General features: G+C 39.6%; 1 protein-coding gene across 4 annotated transcripts; it reads left to right on the plus strand.

The window, feature by feature from the left end:
• Window positions 1–420: 420 nt before the first annotated feature.
• On the plus strand, window positions 421–24,001 carry fam168a (family with sequence similarity 168 member A). Of its 4 annotated transcripts, none has more exons than XM_029446014.1 (8): window positions 421–570; window positions 11,938–12,045; window positions 12,744–12,835; window positions 15,123–15,203; window positions 19,023–19,168; window positions 19,950–20,130; window positions 20,561–20,687; window positions 20,899–24,001. In XM_029446014.1, the coding sequence occupies exons 2-7, from the start codon at window positions 11,984–11,986 to the stop codon at window positions 20,671–20,673; spliced, it is 675 nt and encodes a 224-aa protein (XP_029301874.1). In that variant the 5' UTR covers window positions 421–570; window positions 11,938–11,983; the 3' UTR covers window positions 20,674–20,687; window positions 20,899–24,001. The 4 variants fall into 4 exon arrangements, with proteins under 4 accessions (XP_029301874.1, XP_029301875.1, XP_029301876.1 ...); XM_029446015.1 differs by having other exon boundaries at window positions 12,753–12,835; XM_029446016.1 differs by lacking the exon at window positions 11,938–12,045.
• Window positions 24,002–25,256: the final 1,255 nt, after the last annotated feature.

Genomic DNA, 25,256 nt, shown 5'->3' on the forward strand with positions numbered 1-25,256 from the left:
GAAGTAACAGTGTGAATATACAGCAATAGCCTATCAATTAAACCATTTTCCTTTATCTACATCATCTAGTATGTATTATGTATGCATTAGTAGACTAGCCTTTAATAGTCGCATTAACTATTAAAATCAAATGCTCCATTATTTAATGATTGAGCGTAAGACAAGTAATATCAGTCAAACTGAAAAACAGAAAGTAAGGCTATTCTGTCACTCATTAGCTGCTGTTTTTCTTTTGCTTATGAATCAGAACTACATCGATATATATATATATATATATATATTACTATGTGGCTATTATCAAAGCCTCTCCACTATATGTTATCGGTGGGACCCCCCCTCCTCTCTCCTTACATCCCTGCATCCCTCCCTTCCTCTCTCCCTCCCGGCAGTGCATCCCCATCCCCCACACGGTGGCCGTCTCTTCGGGTGAAAGCTGTCTTCTCTGCGCCACTGGTCCGACAAAACGCTGCTGTAGCAGAGCCAGTCCGCACCGACCCGAGGCAGAGCAGACACACAGGAGAAAGCACGTACGCACACGGGAATCATTTTTTGTTCGACCGAGTGGCTTTGGTAAGTCTCGTCCGATGTTTATTGTGGAGGGCAGCAATGTCCATGTGTCGACTTGCTAGTTGTTCGTTTTTTCTCTTTTTCTTCTCTCCGTATCCCTTCAATTGTCCTCCGTGGTGGCTACTAGTGGAGGAACTAGCAGGCTAAGCTAAACGGGCTAGTTTAAAAAGCGAAAACAAATTGATACTAGTTGTCTGGTCGGAAAAGGTTTTATCGTTAGTGGTTTGCCTACAGGCGGTAAATGTAGCCTGCTGTTGTTGCGGTGCAATTCAATCTGATTTACTGTGAGTGTTTTTATTGTCTTTTTGCTAATCTTTACCCAGCTAGCTTGCTAATTAGCCATTTGAGCAGCGTGTGCCGAGGGATGCAGGGATGCTACGGGTTAGCAGTTGTCTTTTTAGGCTAGCAGACAAGCTAACGTTACTATTATGTGAGCCTCACATATTCCTGCATTGAGGTGCTTAGGAATGGTTGAATAGCCAATGCTAACGGTAGCTAATCTGGTGATAATTGGCAAGATGGCATCTCGGAGTTGTTATCTAGAAATCGGTGGATTTTCAAAATGGTGTCTTAAGCTTGTTTGAGTGTGACCATTTTTGTCCAACCATGGCTGTTTTGGCGTTGCTTTCTATCTCAGGAATGCAGTGTACTGCCAGCACATGCCATACTCTGATGGATATATAACTACATATTAACTACTGATGTGGTGGTAAATCCAAATGCATGCATGCTAGGCTGTATCCTTCAGACTACAGCCACCGTAATGAACAAAACAATTGTTTTTTGAAGGGGAACACATTTGTTTTAAACGGAGTTTTGTGTTGCACCAGTGGTGTGTCTGAAAAATGTTTATACAATTTAAGTGTTGCGTCTGTTCTGCATATGTAAATATGTGCACACTGGATTTAGATGGTAAACCTTCACAAAGTGTATAACCACCACTCATAATAAACATGTGGTTCCTCTTGATAAGTTTTGGTTTCATCAAGACTCCAGCTCCTGTCAGAATAAGTTTTACAAAAGCAAAATACAGATTTATCTTGGCAGCAACTAATTATTATTTCCTGTGTTGGATTTATTTGCTGACCCGTTTTAGATTAAACAGTTATTCAGTCTACAGACTGTCAGAAAATGGTGACTGATGACCATTGCAATTTCTCAAAGCCCACAATGACATCTCAATAGCTTGTTTGGTTTGACCAACTCTCTCAAACAAAATATTTTTATTTTGCAATGACAATCCTTGACATGGACAGTGTTTAGAATAAACGGTTCATTCATTATCAAAATTCTTTAGATTTCCCTTCGGGCAACTAATCGTTCAGCTGTAGTAGAGATGGAACAGTCAAACAGGGTGTCGCTGTACTCACTGACAGAATACAAAAACTAAACTGAGCCTCACATAGTTCAAAAGAGACAGGATTACACAAAATGCTAAAGGCGCATTTTTCTTCTTCTCTTATGACTAGTCTTATCAGTGAAATGAATCCTCTTCACGATCATCTCTTTTTTTGGGGGGATTACCTGCTTTAAACATTGAGTACTAATCCTATTTAATTCAAGAATCCTTATCTGTCTGAAGGGATTTCTGAGATAGTACTGTTTTTGGCCCTCACCAGAGACGCACAGTTTTTTAAATGATCTGTATACAATGCAAATGGTATTCTGCAGAGACTGGAAGAAGCACACTGCTCTATGTATGTTAGACATTCAGTGATGCTATTTATTTTAAATTTAGGTTATGCTTCATGATGCCGAACAACGTTAGTCATAATGATTCTATACAACGGGAAATCATAAAGGGTGTGCACAATCTTTTTAAGACTCGAAGCATCCGGCAGAATTGCATCATCCTAATAAAGGCTCATTAAATACAAGGACAATGGTCATCCTTGAGCAATTAAGTACATTGGTGGCATTTAAAGTAAATCTATATTTGTGCAGAGGATTAATAACTAGAGTTAGTCTGTGCTTACCATCAGTTAAAGTGTATTTGCTAGTTCAGTTTCATCTTCAGTCTAAGGTGACCCCTGTCTGCCATGCTAGAGGAAGTGGAGGGGGGTATGGGATTTGGCATGCGTTGAGCGCAGTCTCGTATGTATTAAGAGTGGGCAGTACAATGCCGCCGTAAAACTGTCAGACTATAGAAAGCTGGAGTCACTTAATGTTACAAGAGTCAGTGGTTCTTTAACAGACTATTGTCTTTATAGCACTTCAGTCCCGTGTGGTCTGAACCACTTAATGAGTTGCTCATCAGAGATCAGTGAAAGAGATGCTTACAGACGCGGCTTCCAAATTCACCCTCCTTTGGTGTCCAGTCGACAATCCCGTGACTTGATGACCAACATTTTTTAAATGGAGAATAGCAGATACAAACATTTGGGTGGTTAGACTAGCTGGTAAGTCTGGTCAGTGATGTTTGACAACAAGGTTGCCATATTTGAATACCGCCAAAATTCATTTATCATTGTAAATAATTTCCATGATGAAATTCAGTGGTATTCAAATGACTAAAACTGGGGCTCAAACTACCTATTATATCCGTTATCTAATTATCTTCTTTTTTTATTAATTGATTTGCATGAAAATAGACAAACTGATTAACTGAAAAAAAGAATATTTGGCTGTTAATTTATATTGCATTTTGGCGCTAATCTAAAATAGTATTCTGGTCTGTAGTTTAGGAATAATATTTGGTTGCACTCTAGCATTAGGCTAATTTAAATAGTTTGTCAATTAATGCTAAGAGTTATAGGTGGACTACATGCTGGAAGTTTGAGTGAGATAAGCGTATTGTTTTGTGTGTGTGTGTGTGTGTGTGTGTGTGTGTGTGTCTGCATATATACAGTGGCAGGTGAGAAATGTCAATGGGAATATAGGACTAGAATAAAAGGTTGAACAGATCCCTGGAGGCGACGTTGTAATGCATTCAGCTGTCAGTCATATAGGGGGGGGGGGGGGCGGCAACTGTGTACATACACACATGACACATGTATATAAACATGTGTCTGCGCTGCAGGCTGCTGTATCATTACTGATTCCTCAGTAAGTAGACAATCAAGATCAATAGTATTTATTCATGCTGTAGTCCAGTAGCAGTGTTCAAAATGAACGTGCATCTAATTTTACCTATATGGAAAATCCCCTACAAGTTAAAGTATTCTTAAACCAGCTGGAAAAAAGTAGACAAATTGTGTAGAGTGAAGTGACAGCCTAGTAAACAAATAAAAATAAATTTGGCTGGATTCCGGTCAAGGTTAAAAGTACATTTATAGCAGTGGTCCTAAAGTTGACATATTATGCTAATAGTTATGTTAATTCTTTTATTTCAGGAGTTTACAAGAATTATTTAAAACGTTTTAATGTTAATAAAACATAAGAAGTGCTATCCATTGCTGCAGCACCTCTTTTTGTCAAACAGTCCGTTTTAGCAGCTGTCTATTTAAGGCCCATTTCCAAGCCCCCAGGAAGTGTGCCAGATGTTGAAGCAAATCTTCGTAGTGGCCGAACTGTGGAATTGCAACTTCCGTGTGAGTCACGTGATGCCATGTGGCCCAAAAAGACTTTCCCCCATTGACTTACATCGGGTCAGACATGTCTGTAAATCGGCGTATAATTATTTTTTTAAGTAAATCAACTTCCCAGTACGAAACCTTGAATAGCACTTATTTTGCCAAATCCAGAGTTGTTTCTCCCCCCCTCCATTCATGTGACTAAGCCATGGCGAGGTTTAAGGAAAAAAGCAAGTGCGCATGCTCTATGAGCCCCATGGATGCAGAAGAACGCTGGAAGATTACCAGCCCATTGGCTTCATGCTCCACTAAGCAACTTTCAACGCTCCAACGCTGTATCCAGTTCTTTTAATACATCCATGCCCCCTTCTCATAAAGCCCGGTTATCTCTGATTTGTCAGCTCGCACAGGCCTGAGCAGGCACCGCCCACCAACTCCAAACACAGATGGCCATGTTTCTGGTCTTCCACGGCCGTCTCAGCTCTGCTAACCGACTTTAGCTTTAATTCTATCGTGAGTATCGCCACAATAACCGCCTCTAAACCAAAAACTTAACAATGCTCAAGAAGGACAAATGGAAAAACTTCAGCAACCAAGAATTCAATTTTCCTGCTTTCATTTACAATTTCCCTCAGGTAAATACTTATTTTTATATCTCTCTGTAACATAGTGTTAGGTTACTTAGTGCATAAACTCTCTAAACTGTAAACATTCACTTAAGTTTGTCTTACAGGTACATTTGTTAGAAAAGACCTACAGAGCCCGGTGAAGAAGAAAGGATTTGTTTTGAGGAGATACAGATGTGACGTGTTGGCTGTTCCCAAAACAGTGTGTAATGTAAAAACTTGCGGGCTGCAAATACTGGGCTGAAAAGTACGATATGTAACAATAGCTTGAACCTGGACTAAGAATATTTGTTTTACAGAAGAGCTAGTTGGCTCTGTATGTGTAGAACGCTTGAAAAATCTGTGTGACTGGCATCGATCAGCAACTCTTAAGTTCATTATTAATGTCGATTTTGTACAGAGGCAGTAAAATATTACTGTTTGCTATGTTAACGACAACATTATGGCTTCCCCCCCCCCCTGTGTTTGTCAAGTCCCACCTCCACCGCAGGCAATAATGCCAGTCTGCTGTTTATATTGCCCGGAGATTGATTGTTTATCATGGGTTTAATTGCCAAGTTCTAACTCATAAAGCTGGTGTGAAATTATGTCTGTGCTTGTGTGTTTTTCCTCTGTACCTCCTTGCGTCAAATTATTCAGAACTGGGAATCCACAGATGCTCACAATTTGGAATGGGCCCGAAGCTTACAAGTTTTCTGCAGGGTTATAGTGTTTTCCATAGTAAAATCCAACAACATTGTCTAAATTGTTCTTTTAAATTCAAATTCGTAATCAGATTCGTGGCCAAATAAGGTCTCTGGTCTTGCCATCAGCTCATTTGCGCTCCCATCTTAATTGTGTCAATGTGGCATTTGTAAGTTATTGATAAGATTTGATGCACACAGTTCATTAATTGATTTGAAGCACCTTTGAGCTTTATGCATTCATTGAGTGTGCCTTGTCGTCAAACACACGGAAAGATACTGCAACAGGCCATGGATGCACAAGTGCCTTTTTTTATATTCTTATAACATAAGTGATCAGTGTTGGGGGTGCACTTGCTAAGCTATACCATGTACAGTTGTAATTATAGCTTGTCTATGATGGAGGCATGGGTTAATACAATTGCAGCTAAATTGGGGGAAGTCTTGTTGGGCATTTGGGTTTCTGCAACCAGATATGCACTACACGTTAGTCTGTAAAATATCCCATTGATCATCTTGTTTCTACATGGCCGTAGACTTCCGGGCTTGTTTCCAGTATCGTTCAGGCCGATCGATGCTATAATTCCCTAGTTGTTGTAAGAACTCATTAAAAAGTCAAATTGCTTGATGCTCCCTTTTTAAGAAAGTTAGACAGGAGCTTCTAATTAACAACTTAAATAAAGACTCGTAGGTGGGAACACCTTGTCACCACCCTCTCTGTTCCCTTTTAAACACAGTGACTGTAACACAATTAACTTTCATTCTGGATCATGAAATCATACATTTTAATTATAACTATCATAGCAAAAATATTGACCCTCTGTGTCAATTCCATAAACCTTCAGCACTAATTACTATTACGTAGCCCTTCCTAAATGTTTGTTAGTAACCAAGGACCACAGCAGGGGTAGAAATCTCCATAAATGGATAATGTTGAAGGGTATTTATTTCATGGTAACATTTCCAATTTTCAGTGGGCCAGCACAATATTGTCACATAATCCAGGGATACAGACCCATGAGGTGTGTGACTGATGAGATGATTTTGAAACGGAAAATAGAGGAGGAGGAAGCCGGCACACAGAAAAGGGGAGATGCTGTCCCAAAATGTATAGAGCTGTCCTAGATCTAAAATAGCCCAGGGCTGTTTGGAGCGCGTTGCTGCAGGGCAGGTCTGATTGTCTGGAAGGCAGGGGGGGGATTTCTGATTCCATCACACTGCCTTTGAGCACTTCAGTAAGATGGATTTGGTCTCGGGCTTGATTATGGATGTCAGCTCTGACTGTGATTGCATGCGCTATTAGTTGGTCTGTCCCTTGGGCCTGTGTTTTCGTAGATATCATATGCTGTTGTATTAAAGGCCCTGAAAACCTGCATGGCCACAATGTATTCTAGAAATGTCAAAGAGAAATACTTCAAATGTGAAACGATGCTTTAATGCAGTGTTAATGTTGATTGTCAATGGTTGGTAGTACAGTAGGTTTGCAACTAGCAATTACTTTCATTATCTATGATATGCCAGTTATTTTCTTGTATAATCGTTTGGTCAATATCATATCATAAAATGATGAATAATGGCCATAACATTTTCCCAGAATCCCAATGTAACATTTTTAAATGGCTTGTTTTGTCTTAAGGTTTTCAGTTATCATAGAAGACAGTAAAAATCAAGAAAGCCTTCACATTTAAGAAGCTGGAACCAGTGAATGTTTGGCCTTATTGCTTTAAAAAGGGTCTGAAACGATTAACCATTGCTGATTTTAAATTGTCTGTAAATGGACTCATTGTTTCAGCTCCACAGAAACGATGCTAAAAATAATGTTGTTATAAAATCAACAAATAGGAAAAGACCACCTACTGGAAGTATCTTAAATGTGTGACTCATTATCTCGGTAGATATTTTGAATATTATATGGTCCCTAAGAAAAATAAATACTATTGACGCACCACATTACACTCAGCAATTTATAGTCTTATGGTTTTTATTTCGGTTTCCTTTTCATATGACCCAAGTGAAACGCTGCCTTCGTGAGGATTAAAAAATAAAAAGCTTTTCAGCTATTCTCTCCTGTGCTGAAGTGTGATGACGCCCACCAGTTTTGATTTGTTGCTTTAAAGAGTAGATGCCTGGTGAGGTATTATGTGGGAGGATTGAGTCGGTGTGGGGGTTGTGTTGTATTGTACATGTTCTCCAGGAACGGTAGCTCTTTGTGTGTGTGTGTGTGTGAGAGGGAGAGAGAGAGAGAGAGAGAGACTGTGTGTGAGTGAGTGAGTGAGTGAGAGGTTTATTCTTTCACAATCCTCCTCCCTCATTATTACCTCTTTTGGTCCCCCTGGGCTGCAGGAATCTCCCTTTATGGAGTGGAACCAACATTATTGTTTTGCAACATGCACATTTTTATATTAATATGCTCGTCACTAATTAAATACGTTGGCATAATCTTTGAAGATCTGAATCAAAGCAAGAGCTGTTTTCCACATTACTGAGCTCATACAAAACATTTAAAGATGGACGCACACAAATAAACCCAGCACTGTTAGCATGCAGACTCGCAAGCTGTGTTTTTGTGTCCAGGCCTTGAGGCTATAGCTTGTGAGTTCAGCCCAAATGAAGTCCCACTAATGGAGTTTAAGCTTAACAAAGTCCTGAAAAATAACTCTGGTTAAGCCATTGAGCTGGAAGGTCTTCTTGATAATGTCAGCGCGTGTGTGTTCTTGTGCTAGACGGAGCGCCCTATACACATTGATGTCCGCATTGAAGGTTGCAATTATAGCTGAAATGAGAAGTCTGTCGACAGAAATAATTTCCGTATTGTTAATCATTTAATTGCTTCAGACACTCGTCAAACAAAAGTGCCAAATATTTGCTGGTTCCACCATCTCAAAAATGAGTGATCTGATCATGCTCTTTATTGTCATTAATTATAGTAATTTCAATATCTTTGGGTTTTGGATTGTTTAATGGGATAAAGCAAGGGATTTGAATAAGTCACATTGGGTCTGGTAAATGTATAATATGCTTTGATTACAATTTTCTGATGTTTTTATTGTAAAACAACTGGTTTGATTGTCATAAGGCGAAAAGCTGTCAGCAAATGAGTAAACGATTTTGATCATCACGGCCAGAGTCCGCTGTGAGCTGCAGCCTTTTTAACCGATGGAGGGTTGTTACCGCGAGCCCTGCAGTCTTAGAAGTCTGGGTTTGTATCGAGGAGAGAAGAGTGGAAAAGATGGATACAATTTTACAAAAAAGCAGGTGAATTGTAATGTAGGTGCCAACGAAAGACTCACAAATCTAGATTCAGATCAACTGTTTTTGACGAGTTAGCACTCGGTGGCTGCTGGCACCTGCGGCTCCCTCACAATAAAGGCTTTCTGTCAGTTATGCTTCAAAAACTACTTAGCGTCAGTTTGGCTAATCACATTTAACACTTGTCCATTACTTGATTGACAGAAAAGTAATTACTATTGTGATTATCTATAATTATGAGTATTTGCTGCTTGGATCGTCTTTAAATGTAATGTCTTTTTTAGGTCTGGGAGTGTTATTTAGAATAACCATTTGAAGGGTTCTGAAAAATTAGCATCATGAAAAACTGGAAGTATTCACTATATTTTCTAAAGTTCTTACGGATTGATTGACAAAATAATTAGCAGACTACTCAATATAACACAAGTTTACAAAATGGCAGATTGTTCTTTTCTTTTTTTTTTACAGGAAAAAGTGTAGCACAACAAAATAATTAAGAGCTTACACTTCAATGGGAGCACACTACCCAAACCCTTGGCTTCGAGTGCCCAGCAGCAGTTGCTGGTTGCTGGTGTCTATCTATAAGCAAGCATGTTTTATTGATATTTTCAGGCAACCAACAATACAGTGTCATTTTTAGTTCTGTTCCTTTTTTATGAAGCACGCCTTAAGCGCCAAAAATGGTTGAAAACCATGGAGATGTCTACACTCGTCTCTGCCCCTTTGCACTGTCCTCCAAATAAATGTACTGTGTCTTTTATGGTGAATGTCCTCTGGAGAATGGTCTTTTACAATCGTAGATGGTGGTCTGTCGAGCAGAAGGTCTTCTGGATAGAAAGAGGCTTTTTTTAAGAATAGAGAGCCTGAAGCGCCTCATCATCCTCTCCCCCTGAAAACAAAGGGAGTTGTCAGACACTCCTACTCATCACATGCATTTCTGCCATCCTCTGTTCCTCACACACACCTTCATTAGACGCATTGTGGTGCCCCTCTTGTTCTCACCCATTCACTTTTCGTCACTTTTGCCTACACACACACACACACAATACACTCTGTTTGTCTGGCTGTAACAGATGAACACACACACGTCTCTACTCTATTCAGGCACAGTGATAATTGGTAACGAGTTGTTTGCAGCCACTAGACCTCAGAGTTAGCTTAGCCACCTGTCCATGTGTTGGTGGCCATTGTTCACTCGCGACACATTTACATGCGCATTACAATTTAGCTCACGTGAATATCAACCCGATTACGGTAATATTTTTTATTTAAAACATTTACATGGTTTGCTTTCTTTTTAATTAGATTTTGATCAATAATCGTCGGTTAAGACGTGAGAAGCCACAGAATAACAAAAAGAAAATGATGAGACTAAGTTATGACAATGATGGTGAATTAATTTAGAAAAATATACCAAAAAGCCACGCCTAAAATATCTCTCGTAATCATAACAATTAGGTGGATTGGCTGTTTCTTTTGTAACATTTGTTATAACAACTCGGCCCCATGCCCCACTCGGGATGAACTGTACCATCTACACCGTTCATCTAGCACCATCAGCTGTCCCAATTTTAATTTGACTAACACTTTGATTCATTACCAAATACCTGCATATTAATGACGTTCCAATCGTCTCGTGTGCATGCTTATTGTACAGATCATTGCAGATTAACTTTGTTGAATTTTAAAACTTACACAGTGATGTTTGAGGACATTTTAGGAAAATCAGTGGTTATATTTTTTAAGATGATCCGGTTAAGATGTGGAATCTTGCTTTAATCTTCATGCAATCAAATGTTTGCAGGTAGAGAAACTTATTAAGGGAGGTTGAGAAACTAATGATAAATTAAATGAAGAAGAACGGCTGAAAGGAATGAAAGGTGGGAGGCAGAGTTGCCCCAGAGGAAGAATTAGAATCATAGGAGTTACAGTAGATTAATGAGGAAGGTACTATGGGATGTGTTCAGCAATAGGTTACTCAATTCCCCTGACACGCTCTTTTGTTATGAGATATGAATTTGGGTAATGAACCAGAGGTAACATATCACCACTAGTGTTGTTTTTACACAAACACACAGGTTTATGTTTTGATAATTTTTCGGGGTATGTGTGGTTTTTTTTAAGGAATATATGCACACAACGACTCGAAAGCAACTGCACCCACGTGTTTGTGCTCGCATTCAGCTGCTGGCTGTCTTTGGGCGTTTTGACGTCAGTATTCCTGGATGGGGCGCTGAAATGCTTCCTTGCCTAATATGAACTGTCACTTGGTGCCGTTTGGCATCACCGGTAAAGTGTATGCCCAGGAATTATGACAGTGAAGCTATAATCACCTGAAGGATTTGTTAACTGGACAGCACAGGCCCAGCACGGATCTGTCAGATTTAAGTTGGTCTGTTGGTACAATGCATTTCACAAATATACAGGAAGCCAAATTGGACAAAGGAGTTCTCATAGTCTGTACCTGGCAAATGGGTAATGTGCTGTGTGCAAAGGGCTTGCCACAACATATTTCACGCAGTCGTATACATAGCACACGACGAAGCCACACTGGAAACCGGACAGAACCGGCCTGATCGCTGCCGCCACATACCGGCTCCCATCTCTTTCAGAAACGGAAGAACAAATCAACACAAGATCTACACAAACTCAAATATGACACAGCTCACACACACCTTTCCTCCTCTTTATTTATTCCTCAGCTGTTCCGCTCTGTGTTTGTGCAAAGCTCGTGTGGTTCTGGATCATGCTTACTCATGGCTCTGTGCAAGACTCGGCCTATGTGTACGATATTTAGTTCCCCGTCACTTGCCCGCTCACTGGGTGTGTTGTGCTTTTTCATTTGGCTGTCTTACCGTTTGCTTTGCTGCTTGTATTTGATGTTGTGTACATCACATATATAGACACTCATACTCGTACCTCGCTTTCTCTAGGACATGCACACATCATATAGGCCTTACATGCACAGGAATGAGAAATGTTACCTCAAGCCTGTTTTATCAGCCGGTAATGCTAGAAACTGACTACGCACTGATGTTTTAAAAATAGAAGCAAACACAGTCCATTTCACACTATTTACATAAATTGCTTTATCCATACACTGTTCTGTATTCCGCACAGTTATTGGTGGCTTACGACACAGCAGTCACCACAAACACTCAAACGCACCGTCTACTTCACTCTCTCTCCCTGCTGGGGTCACTAACCATTTGCTGTTGCACTGGTGCTTGCTTCTTTTGCTATTTTTTTTCCTTTTCCTGTGTTCGTTGTAATCATGAACTCTCGCTGTTTTAATTTCAGATTTGCATATCCACTTCCACTCCTTCCTCATTTGCATACAGCAAGAATGGCGGGCGGGCATCCCACAGACAAATTCAGTTTCATGTATCAACCAGACACGCACAAGAGGTACGGGGCACGCATGTACACACACTCACACAAACATGTACACACAATTTCCCATGCCCATATTCTCTATGACGAGGTAAGTTGAAAGTGGAAGCACTCGAGGTCTTTTCGTCTACATTGTGAGACCGGTGGAGAAAAATGCCTTATGGGAGATGTAGTATAAATGGCTAATTTTTATTAGTCACCTTCTCCCCAACCATTTCCAGCACCTTTTTATATGTTTAGTAGCCATTCCTCCGTTCAATTCTGTTGTGGAAATCAGGCTGGTAGAGCTCGCCCTGCCTTGTTTGGTGCAGTAGTTACATAAGGCACATGTGCAGCATTTGGCTAGCTGTATATTCTGCCACACAGGAAACCTAACTATTATTTTCAGTGGATCCATGCGTACTTGTGCTTTTCTGTCAGTACTTGTGCCCCATTTATTCCAAACGTCTGTGTTTTTAAATACATTCTTACGTTGAGCCTACTTGAGGGTGAGGATACACAGGGTTGGATTTTTTTTGTTTGTTGTTGCATGCAGGCAAAATCCTTCTGCTGGATGTCGCCTTAAGAATCTGAGTTTGGGATTTATTTGTGTGATGAGTGTGTGCTTATGCTTGATGATCGTAACAATTTTGTTTCCAATTTACATGGCTTACGTCTTTCTCCTCCATTTTCCCCTTCCCTTTCCTCCCCACTGTCTCTGTCTCTTTTCTTAGTAAGAACAGGTTAGCTTCAGCTATGAATCCAGTCTACAGCCCCGTTCAGCCTGGCACCCCCTATGGAAACCCTAAGAACATGGCCTTTGCAGGTAAAACTAACACACACATTCATCATCCTCTATACCACGATAATCATGTTTTTTAGGATGACTGCAAGTGGCAACATTGCTGCTGAGTTTTGAGTCAGTGAATGAGTGCCTTCAAAGATGGTTCTGCTAATTGCATCTTGATATTAAACCTGATGCAGGAGCATTAAGCTGGGATAATTTGTCTGCTCTGTCATTTCAGTTCCCTTCTGTCCATTTTATGTCCAGTATGCCGTAGGGTTTTTATTTCCCAAAAAGCAGTGCGGAGTAGGAACTGCAGGTCAAAGGTGCCTGCAGGAATGATTAATGTTTTGGATTGTGTATAAAGTTGCACACAGATTTAAAAACGCAATAAAATGAGTACTGGTGTAGTTTATATTCATGTGCTTGCACTCCTGTTTAGTTTACGTTTGCATGCGAGCTAGAAGACACGCACATAACAAGGTCTGAGGAGCAGCATGTTTTTCAGGGATTATTTCCCGGTAGGGATTAAACATTTTTTCCACATGAGCGTCAGTGATGTCTGAATCAAATGCATAAGATACTTTAGGTCTATGAAAAGTGCAGCACAGAGATGATGGTCCATAGCTTCTACAATATTGTTAAGTACACATAACGCAGCTGTTTGATGGGCTATCACTTGATGCCAATCCTAACTGATCTGACTGTAATGTGTTTCTTAACTCAAACTAAATTGAGAATTTACTCTGTAGTCCAGAGATTTTGCTAAGCAGGACCATTTTGAGATGGCTCTGTAGTTATTTAAGTCACTAGGATCACAACCCTTTTGTAACGGGACTTAAAAATTAAAAATGCTAGCGAGAATTCAGATTTGGCTTTTCCAATAAGTCTGAGACAGTTATTCTGTTGATGCCTGAAATCCTACCAGTCAGTCAGATAATTGGTGGTTTTGGCTGTCTTCCAATCTGCATCTGACAATAAGAGCGTTGTTATTGTTTGGGGAGAAACAAGGATTAGAACATTGTTAATTAAAAGCGTTGTTAAAGGTTTTGTAAAAATGATTCAAAGCTTAGGTGGGTGTCGGAAATGTTTTTAAAAAATGTCAATGATATAAATCTTAAAACGTTCACTCAGCAGGAATAATGCAACAGTAAGGGGCTATAATAATAATAATCATTGTTGGTTTGTCATTTTCTATTTAGATTTGAACAATTTCAGTTAGTTTCATTAAAATAATAATTGTTCACTATTTCACACTGAGCTCTGCTCTCATTACCTTGTTTGTATATTTTAGTCTTTAAAAGTGTAATGCTGTTCTACTCAAAAGACATAATTGTGAATGAAATACAGTCAGATGTTACCAGATCTATAATTTGACAGGTAAGAATGGAAAGTCTGCAATGGTTGATTTTAATTTCTACTGTTAAGACATTTCTATTGGTCAATAAGCAAATGCAATTAGTTGCTACTTGTAAAGAGCCGTAGTCATAACTGTCCCTCCCTTAGGCTCTTAACAATAAGACTTAAACGCCTTGTTAATCCTAATAGTTGAGTGTGTTTTTATAGGGATGTAACAACATCTGGTGTGCTATTGTGTCATTTAATGCAAGGCTTTGAATCAATGCATTTAATGAATTGAACAAGTCGGCAGATATTTTTGTTTCTAAATCTTCTGAACCACGCCGCGCTGCAGCTGTTCAGCTTACATGATCATTTTGCGTTAGTTTCCCAGTTGAAGAAGCTTCACGTCAAACACTCAGCTGTCTCCTTCTCAAGTCTAGAATATTATGCTTAGGGTGCAACTGAATAAACTAGTTGATTGTTTTCATTTATACAATGTAAAAATAAGTATAAATGCTTGTTATCAATTTAGACACCGTAATTGTGTCTCTTGATCTATGATTTCTTCACGATACCATTCCACTGAAAGATGGTAAATTATCACCCAGCCCTACTTGCTCATTTACACACTGTCTCTTAACTCTCCTGTTCTCTCCCCCCCTCCCCCTCTTTTTCTCACACTGTCGATCTCGCACCGTGTGTATGTGTGTGTGAGAGATCTCTAACCCCCCCCCCCCACGTGTTTGCGTGCATTGCTAATTAATTTTTTACTCCTCCCACACTATATTGGCAGGTGTGTCTCGTCTGTATGTAAGAAGCATTCAGCCGACTGTGTTATTGGTTCAGACAGTTTTTTTTTTTTAATGAGCGCCATCTGTGCACATCCTGCTCCAAACCAAATACTGCCTACCTGTGTCTGTGGTCCTCTCGCTGTTCAGCTATGGTTTCTCTTTTTTTTTTTTCCTTTCTTGTCTGTGATGTCCTACAGGCTATCCAGGAGGGTATCCTGCCACGGCTCCCACCTATACACCCAACCTCTATCAAACAGGGAGTCCTGGGTATCCACCAGGTGAGCCCTAACACACACACACACACACACACACCGGTTGATGACTTTGTTTCTGTTTAACAAGGTAATATCTTGGGAGAAATTGCTGTCAGTTCACCCCAATGTTTTTGGAGTTAATTAGTTGGATGTTTGCCATTTTTATACGGAAGATGGAAGGGACTGTCGGGTATCCATTGAAGTTTAATGTAAAGGATGTCACATAGATGCACTGGGACATGCAGATGATTTCTTATCATTATCACGTTTTTAACCCACATTTTATTCTGCGTGGCTTTGTTGACTAGATATGAAACTGTTACCTATTGTTTATTTATTTATTTTCACACTACAAAATAGGCAAATGTAAAGATACAGAGCAAGATAATAACAAATTGAAACATAAGGAAATAATCATACAATATAAACAAATGTGCAGGCTAAATCGAGAGCATTATTGTGTGGTTACCACTGAGAATGAAGCATTTCATGAGGTGAGCGTCAATGTATAAACAACAATAATGCAGCCGTCATCTGTGCAAACCTGACTCTACAATACTGTTACGGTTATTCAAAATAAAAACTGTTTGCAGTAAGGGATTTCTTAACCGTTTATTAACTCTGGGGAAAAGTTAACAAATGAGTATGGCTTGAGTTTCAGATTCTAGGTTCTTCAAAAATAACTATTTATAAACTTACAGCCTTGAACAACCAGTAAATGTGCCACCAATTTATCTTGAATAACTTTCAGAAATATGTTAATGTTGGTGATGAGTAATCATGGTAATTATTCAGTTCATACTCTGAAAAGCAGTTGAGTAACGTGTTGGTAATAATGAAATGAAAGTTAGTCATTTTTCAGATTAAGGCTGGGAAAACACTTAATGTGTTAAATAAATTAGACACTGATGGAATTTTAATTTGAAGCCACAGGATCTAGTCTGCTGCTCTGCAGTGCTGCACTGAATGTATATCGCTTATGCATACACAACCAAAAGCAAATATTGTTTTTGAGTTGTGATTAACATTTTGGTGTGAAAATGAAAACATCTAAAATTGATCCAATACCAAAATCACTCGTGCTTTTAAAATGTGTTTCATCGCGGTATATTTTGAGCAAACGAGGTTGTTGAGCACGCCACACGGGTTGCAATAATGTGAAAGCAGTATGGATTAAGTAGTGATGTCAGCCTAAAGGGCATTGATGGTGAAGGAGTGGGAAGCTGGCCAGGAACAGCTGCCAGTGTCCTTTAAAGCAGCAGTTACGTGCTCTGCTGGGGCTCAGGCTCTGGTCCACATAGCAGATGGGAATAACAGTTGTCTCTGTGCAATCCAGATATGGTGTGTCTGTACAGATATAGATAGTTTAATGTGTCGGGGTCTTTAACCTTTCAGCCTAGAAACGCAGACGAGTCAATACGATCCGACTGGAGTTGTTCAAAAGTCAAGCTTGTGAATAAAATGAAATGGGTCTAACATCTATGTAGTAGTGATTTCATTTAACTAATAACATTCTGGCAATCGGTAATTGAATAATATGTCGGTATTCTAAAAGAAATTCTTTATACGGTGTCTTTTGTAATACTTTTAGAGGCCACAGATAAATTGCCACCCGTCTGTAGTCTCACCTGAAAGCATTTTATACCAACGCTTCTTTTCGACTTAGTTATTCGTTGAATATGGGCGTCAAAATGTAAGATTTAAAAGCACAAAACGACACATTCTTGTCTAGTACGTGCTAATCTCAAATTTCAAAGTCCCAGTGGGTTCCGCTTTATTTACAGACTTTTCAATCATCATAATGCGTATGTACAAAAAAGATCTATTTGCAAAATGGAAAGGAAGAGGCTCATTACAATGTCAAACTCAAACTGTCAACTTTAATTAACAATATCAGACAACAAACACACAAATCTAATAAACCTGCAATCAATTAACAGACAATAGGCAGACAACAAATTAAACAAGTAAAAGATCAATGTGAAAGAAATATTACTTTGCAATCAATAAGATGTTGATGAGCAATGAATTCTGTGACTTTAAGATGATATTTAGTTCCAGACAGAGGCACGGGATGGTAAATTGGTAACAAGAATGAAAGGACAATGATAGTCCTTTTTTGTTATAAAATGAGTGACGTTTGTCCTTGATAGCATTACGTAGATTATCTCCGAAATAAAAACATATTTTGAAAGTATTAAGCAGGGGGGAGATAGCTACTCAAATTGTTTCCTATTCTCCTGATTTTTAAGTCTCTCACCAAGACGGGGTGGGTTTGTAGATTTCATCTGTGCTGCTTTTGAAGCCCCTCTCCTCTCGTCCCCTCCCCCAGTTTGGTTTTATCTTTTTGGAAGTCTAACAAAATATCAGGTATGCTTCTGCAGAGCTCACTCGGCTCGGTTCCAACGAAAGAACCTAATTATTGAGGCTGTGGTTTAAATCGGCAGCGGTAATGTTTAACTGCAAATGTATTTATATGCATTCTGCAGCGCTTAATGTATGGTGAAATTAAAGTCTTTAGATTTTGGGTCCCAGACAAAAATCAACCTCCAGACAAGCCAGCTACTCTGATTTTAAAAACGTGTCTTGGTCAATGTCATTATTTCTCAAGACCATTGAATAGACAAACTGTTTTCTATCAGGCTTTTGTCTAATTGTCACACGCCATTGTCCTCTAATGCCCTGCATGCATGTGTGTGAGTAGGCGCACACACACTTTTAGACACACATAGCAGCTCCAGCATCTCTTTGTTCCCTTGTCCTTGTGTGAGGGAAGCGCTTTCATAAGCTCTGCAGCAGCAACTAGCTAGTAGCATGTTTGACCTTCAGGCTCCTCCATGTGGTGGCTCAGAGGTACTGCACCCCACAGAGCAGAGCCCACATAACAGCAGACATTAATGCTGTGGTCTGAACCAGATGCCTTCACTGTCCTACGATAGACCGTATGCTTTTTTTCAACCTTTTTGACGTGTCAGTTAAATGGTGGCCATACTTGAATCATGTGTGTGCTACTAAGGTTGGCAGGTTGCACGACTGTATGGTCCAAAAAAGGTGATTATACTCCATATACATTAACTACAGTCTCTAGCAGTAAACAATGCAGACATTCTATCTTCAAAGGTCATGGTCAGACCAATGAAATGAGGCTTTTAAGACTCTTATAACCCTTTGCTGGATTGTTTCGAGACTAAAGTCCACCATCTGGTGGATTTTGTAGGAAATGCAAAATATTAAATGTTTGGACAGCGCTGCTGCAACTACTGATATTATCGTTTGGTCTGCAATACATCATACAAGTAGTCCAAAACCCCCAATGTTATAATGTTAGACAAGGATAGCAGCCAACTCTCCCATTCTCCCATTTTTTGAGACTCACTGATATGGTTTAAGTATATTACTAATTTAGTTTCTTCTGGTCCTCAACCAACCCTGATATTGTTCAGGATTTATTTTTACATTATTATTATAAAAGGCACAATATTATATATTTATATATAAAGGCACATCTTTCTTTTACCTTATGCCGTATCTAAAGACCAACTAAGACTCTGAATAGTATTTAGATTTTGTCTTTGTCATTTTATGACATTGAACGGACGTTCAGTTCAGAATTGCCTTTTCAGATGGTGGTAACATGGTGAATTGTAATAACTTGAAGCTGCAATAATCAATATTTTTGTATTAACAAAAGATTACACGACTGCTTGAATGTGAGAGGTGTCGATTGTATTGACGAAAACCCACAAAGAATTATTACCTGACTGATTATGAGAGGATTCTTTATGAAGTGGTTTGCTCCAATGTAATATATCTTAGTTTTTTTTTCTTCTTTTGACTATTTAGGATATACTTCAGCAGGCACCCCATACAAAGTGCCTCCAACTCAGTCAAATGGAGCGCCCCCTCCCTACACCCCGAGCCCCACCCCATACCCAACAGCCATGTACCCCATCCGCAGTGCCTACCCTCAGCAGAACTTATACGCACAGGTAAGGAAGGATACTGAATTACAGCTGACGACTTTCCTTGGAGACACACACTCTACTCTGCTACTGAAAAATGTTGATCATAATTTGTCGTGTTGCATCTGTTCAGTTGGCTGTGCCATTAAACCCAATCAATTTACTAACTGTGCGCTCATTGTATCTCGTTAGTTGATTACACTTTACAGCAAATTAGTACAATCGGGTGAAGCAATTTCACAAAATTGACACCATAGTTATGAATTACAGTGGAAGAGACTGAAAAGAGAATTTCTTACTCGGGAATCAATTGGATCAGTTTTGTGTTGTGTTCATACACTATTATAATACTATTATAATACTAATAACATTGGAGAACTCTTTGAATTTGAGTGATAGGTCGTTTTGTGTTTGGTTAGCCGTCTCGATGAGCTCCAGAAACTAAACTCTCAAACACGATCCTAAAAGTCCATTTAGTTTGCATTTCCACAGAAAAACCCTGGAGATAAAGCAAGTTATACTGACAACAAGTTAAAAAGCAGTGTTTGAGAAGTCGGGCACAAAGCCAGGCTTTTGTTCTTTTTAAATGGTTGTTTAAAAGAAGAGTGCAGAAGCACGAAGAGATTGGGAAATGCACGAGTGTTTTCTGTCTGCTTGTTCCTGCAGTGGAAAATGACTCGTATGACTAGCCAAACCTTCTTCTTAGACTTCCTCCAAATAAAATAAACAGTGAGATGTAATAATAATAAGCTTTTATATATGCTACACAAACGGATCATAAACCCTTTCCTTATGTCCGTCCTGACAGGGAGCGTACTATACCCAGCCAGTGTATGCGGCTCAGCCACATGTGATCCATCACACCACCGTGGTGCAGCCTAACAGCATCCCCTCCACAGCCCTCTACCCTGCCCCCGTCCCCGCTCCTCGCAACAACGGCATGGCTGCCATGGGGATGGTAGCTGGGACAACCATGGCCATGAGTGCAGGTACGACCGGAACCACCGACTCCAACATGCTTTGTTCATTTCAGTCTTCAGAGATGACTGGCTGCCATTGACGTTTTGTAATCTGTGATTTTAAGTCGTATATTTACGCTGGAGATAGTTGTGTGTCGCCGTTAGCGGGCGATATGTATTGATGTTTTTAATTTGCATCGACGATATTGGATCGTTGATCATTTACTCAATATATCGATCCAGCTCGTTGCACCAGTACACCCCTAGCTGCTAACAAAATCAGGGGAAATAAACCAAAAATGCTTGAATGATTCTAAAAATCTAAAATGCAATCCTGATATCACGTCAACATGAGTCATGATGTGCAGCGATGGCAACAAACCATACCTTTTTATAGTCGTTCAGCAGATGGATTTAAAAATGACTGAAGCTCATTAATGGTGTTGGTGCCTTCCTGTAGGGACCCTGCTGACAACGCCCCAGCACGCTCAGATTGGAGGACACCCAGTTACTGTGCCAACCTACAGGCCCCAAGGGACACCTGGGTACAGCTACGTACCGCCTCACTGGTAGAGCCCACCCATCATGTGAGTGTCTTGCCCACCTGCTGTTTACTTTCTCCTCTTTCAGGTGTTCCTCACCACCCCGATGTTCCTCTCCTCCATCTGTCCTCTCCTGCTTTGTGTTCCTCTGTTGTCTCTCTCTGCCTCACATTTAATTTTCTCTATTTTCCTCAGGGGTCTGACGCATCCTTAAATAAATCACCAAGGTTGTACCTCTGCTCTTCTCTCCCACCAGATCTGGAGTCCACCATCGTATGCAACTGCTCAAATCTTACCCGGGCTCCCACTGGTAACCATGGGAACTCGGCACCTGTCTGCAAGAACAAAACTAAAGTGCAACAGCCACTTTACTATTATTGTTATTGTTAGTATGCGACATTCTCTAACGTTTTTACAAAAGCTGCTTTTCTTTTTTTCTTCATTTGCCAACCAGTCATTACCTTATTTTGTATGGCTTTTTTATTTTTTATTTTATCTCCTCACTTTCTTTTTGATGTGTCTGTCATTGGAACTCCAGAAGGACTCTTGACCAATCACGGGTGTCAGTTGCTCCTGTTTTGTGTTGTGCTGGTGTGTGTGGTCCTTCCTGCTGCTGCTGCTCAGTTGGCTGGAAAATATCAGGCACTTATTCCTTATTATCATCTTCTTCAGTCACTACAAAGACTTATTGACTTATGCTGCCAAATTTCTAAGAACTAGATATCAGCACAGCGTTTTAACCAATTAAGCATTTTATTTTTTGGGTTATTTCATTTCTTGATATTCTCTTTCTGAATTACTTTTTTCTATAGACTTTCCTTCCTACCTTTTTTTAAAATCCGCTTTTTTTTTCATTTTCAGTCGTCTTCCAGCGCGTAGCTGTCTGTCGGGCAGTAGTCAGTCCATCATCCCTGTCGTTACGTCTCCGTGTGAGTGCTATGAGCAGAGCACTTACTGACCGTTACCCATCCTGCTGCGTGTCCCACTGTTTCCACATTAGCATAGTACACACTAAGAAAACATCACCTACTTCATGCTACATACTATGCAGGCTAGTATGTTGTGACACTTTCGAAATCTTAACCTTAGCGTAGGTCAATGCGTTTAGAAAATGTAAGGATATTTATAATAACCGTGTCAACAGCGTGGGTGGTTGTGCACACTTTCTCTCACACATACACACACACACACACACACACACACACACACACACACACACAGGGGCTCCTGTGTCTGAAAACGCATGATCATTTAGTGACACTTACTGTACAATACGTCCAGTTAAGTTGTTACTGATCAACACACACACACACACACACACACATGACATGGATTTCTACGGGTGTGCATGACAGACAGCAGAGAAGGAGTTTAAAGGGATTGTGTTGGCGAGAAGAGCAGGACGAGACGAGGAGAGCAGAGCAGGCAACAAGGAAGGAGGAGATCACATAATCACAGTCGGTTCATTACATTTCAAGGTACAAGACATTTTAAGTTTGTGCATCTCACCTGCAAGAGAACACAGACACTCTGCTATTTTTGCACTACATGTATTGTACATTGAGTCCTCACTGCGATTACGTCGTCTCCTCCTCCCGTCCTTCTTCCACGCGAGGACTTTGTAACCAAACACTCAAAAATAGAACCCCGGGCTCTTGAAGATGCATCTAATATTGGACCAGTCAAATAGATATGTGCTCATCGATGGATAGGATCCGAATCCACCAGTCCATTCCACAGTTCTGTGAGTGCTGAAAGACCAAACCAATGACATGGGTGGTTGTGCACCACATTTGGGAAGAAATTGTGTCCAAGCAGAGGGCTGTAATGTGTACACCGGGTCCATGTCATAGGGATGATTTGTTATTCTCTGAATCTTTGAATCCAAATTTTAACTTTGTGGGTATTACCATGTGATTTGCAAGAGCACCGTAGTCATAAAAGTGCTGGTTTTAGTGTTCATGGCTACAACAATTTAAGAATATTAAGACATTTAGCAAGAGTGCCGTAATGACGCAGTGTCACTCGGTGACATACCCAGTAAGTTTAAACGGGTAAGACCAGTTGGCTTTTGAGAATTTTAGTAGTTTTTAATGAAAAAAGGATTAATCCATTTGTTTTTGTTTTTTGTTTTGTTCCAAAATTCTGGAAATGTACACATATCTGCTTTTACTGACATTTAAACATTATTCTCCTTTTTTTCAGCATAACCTTGATAATATGAGCCAATGAGACATGGACCATATACAGCCATTTTATGTTGCTTTTTTTTATGCTTATACATGTAAAGGCATTTATGTGCAAAGGCAGTATAGTGACCCATCTTAATAAAACACTACAAACCTACCGAGTGGTGGTGGGGTTTAATATTTAGGTGAGGCGTGTGGCATTTTTCAGGATTTACACACAAAAAAAGGACTAAAATCACAACTTCATGATCTGTAGAGTACAGATTTGTATAACAAAAAGCATTTATTGCGCCGGTATGTAGATGGAGTGGTTTGATATTGCAATAAAATAAGAGGGAATGCCTCCAACTGTTCACTTACAGTAATTATTTTATCAGCATTTTGAATTGATAAAAAAAAAAAAAAAAGCTTATTGTAATCTCTAAATATGGACAACTGGCTCTGTATGCAGCCTCCATTCAATAATAATTACAGTTACTGCTAAGAAGATACGTAGAACATATCAGAAATTTGGGTATCGAATAACTTTGTGAGGAAATATTGCACAACATAAGAAAAAAAGAAACTTGACTATAATTTAATGCTAAGTAACAGGTACCTGGGCTTTGTAGTGAAGTAGGGAGGAGCAATTTATATTGTAATTAAAAATAAAACAATAAGGTTGCGTGTTTGAGGTATTCTTAGTCCAGATGTTTGTACACTTGTAGGTTAACTCTCAAGAAAATATTGCATAATGCCGCTGTCGGATGAAAACCAATCTTTGAGCCTTATTTTTAACATGCCCCTTGGATTTTAGAAAAATGTCAAGTGGATGTTATCGGGTTATGAAGTGTTCCCACCGCGTAAGGGTCTTGTACATTTGAATTCAAGCCAGTAAAAACTGAAAAGAATACAGAAAGTGGGTTTTCTTGCGACAGCAGTAAAGTTACTCGTCATTAGGATTTATTTAACCAACCACTACTTCTGTCAGTATTTCGCAATTAAATCTTATGGGGGGTTTTTTTTTTTTTTTCTTCTTTCCCTCTGGTCAATTGAGCATAATGGGTATGCATAATACTCAGGTGTATTTCACTATAGCATTGGAGCTCGAAGTTTAAAAAAAAAAAAAAAAAAATGCAGTATATTTATACAGCAAGTGGTACAGTAATGTATTTCTAGCTAAGCATGGTTGCATCAGTGTGGCAGCTACTGTTTGTGCTTTAAATATGATTTTTTTTTTTTTTTTACCTCTTCTGCATCTCTGTCCTCTACATATCTGTTACTGAGGAGGGGGAGAAGTTAAGACAAGGTCTCTCAAGAAACGTGTGGAAACTCGTCACCAAATCCCACGTTTGTTTGAAGAAAAAAAAAAAAAAAAAGGTTACATGATGCTTTTGGAGGCCATCTTTGGAGTTTGTTTTCTGTTCTGTGGGTGCAAAGATGTATTGAATGATGACTGAAAACCCTCAGCCTCTATGCCCTTTTTGTTCTGTGCCATATTTCAACCAGTAAATATTAGTTTCTTCTCCCTGGTGAATTCTAAGTCCTTGTTATGTCTAGCTTTTTGTGAATCTGTGTTTTCCTATTGCTCTCCTATTCCTCACATTGCTGTTGACGCATTTTGCCTATCTTACTTTTAACTTTCTTACTGTATCCTCCGTGTTTATCCTATTATCACTCCAGAGGCCATTTTGCATCCCTCCAACCATTCAAACGCTCACATTTCAGGGATGCAACATTGTGTCCTATATGATCTGCTCCCTCTCATGTCCACTTATACCTTCTTTTTTTTTTTCAACCCTCTGCTCTGTGTCATATTTTTAAGTCTTTGTGCTTTCAGTCTGACCTTTGCAATCCTAACCACCCTGTCTCGGTAGCGGTCATATTGAACTATATGACGGTTGTTAAATTGGTGATACTAATGCTGATAATCTGTTATATTTGTTGGCATTTCTAAATTCTCCAATGAGCCTTTTTAAACGGTAGATGTCGCCAGTGACCAAGTCTGGAAGTGGCATCATCATGGCTCGAGGCTTTGAGCCAAAATGATAAATGAGTCATTTATAGGGGTCATTTCCATTTAACAATCACAATTGGATGTCACTTTTTGAGCACTGGCATTTTGTTGTTTGAGGGAGGGGGGGGGGGGGGGGGACTTTTTCCAAAGTTAAATGTCCTTTTAGTTTTCGGAAATGCCATTTTAGACAAATACGATTTTATTTGTTCTTATAGGAGTTGATCATTTTAAGTTCAGCATTATTAAGAGAGTGCTTCTTTTCATGGGCTGCAGACCAATGCTCTTAAAAACTTTGATTCTTGTTTTAATGTGGAGGCCCCCCCCGTAGAGAGGCAGACGCCCACAGAGCAGCTTCAGATTTTCCCTCGCTCTCCATTTATTTCAATTTGCACTTAAGTGAAAATGGACAGTTAAAACACTGATGTGTTT

This window comes from Cottoperca gobio, chromosome 13 (genome assembly GCF_900634415.1).
Source record: "Cottoperca gobio chromosome 13, fCotGob3.1, whole genome shotgun sequence".
NCBI lineage: Eukaryota > Metazoa > Chordata > Actinopteri > Perciformes > Bovichtidae > Cottoperca > Cottoperca gobio.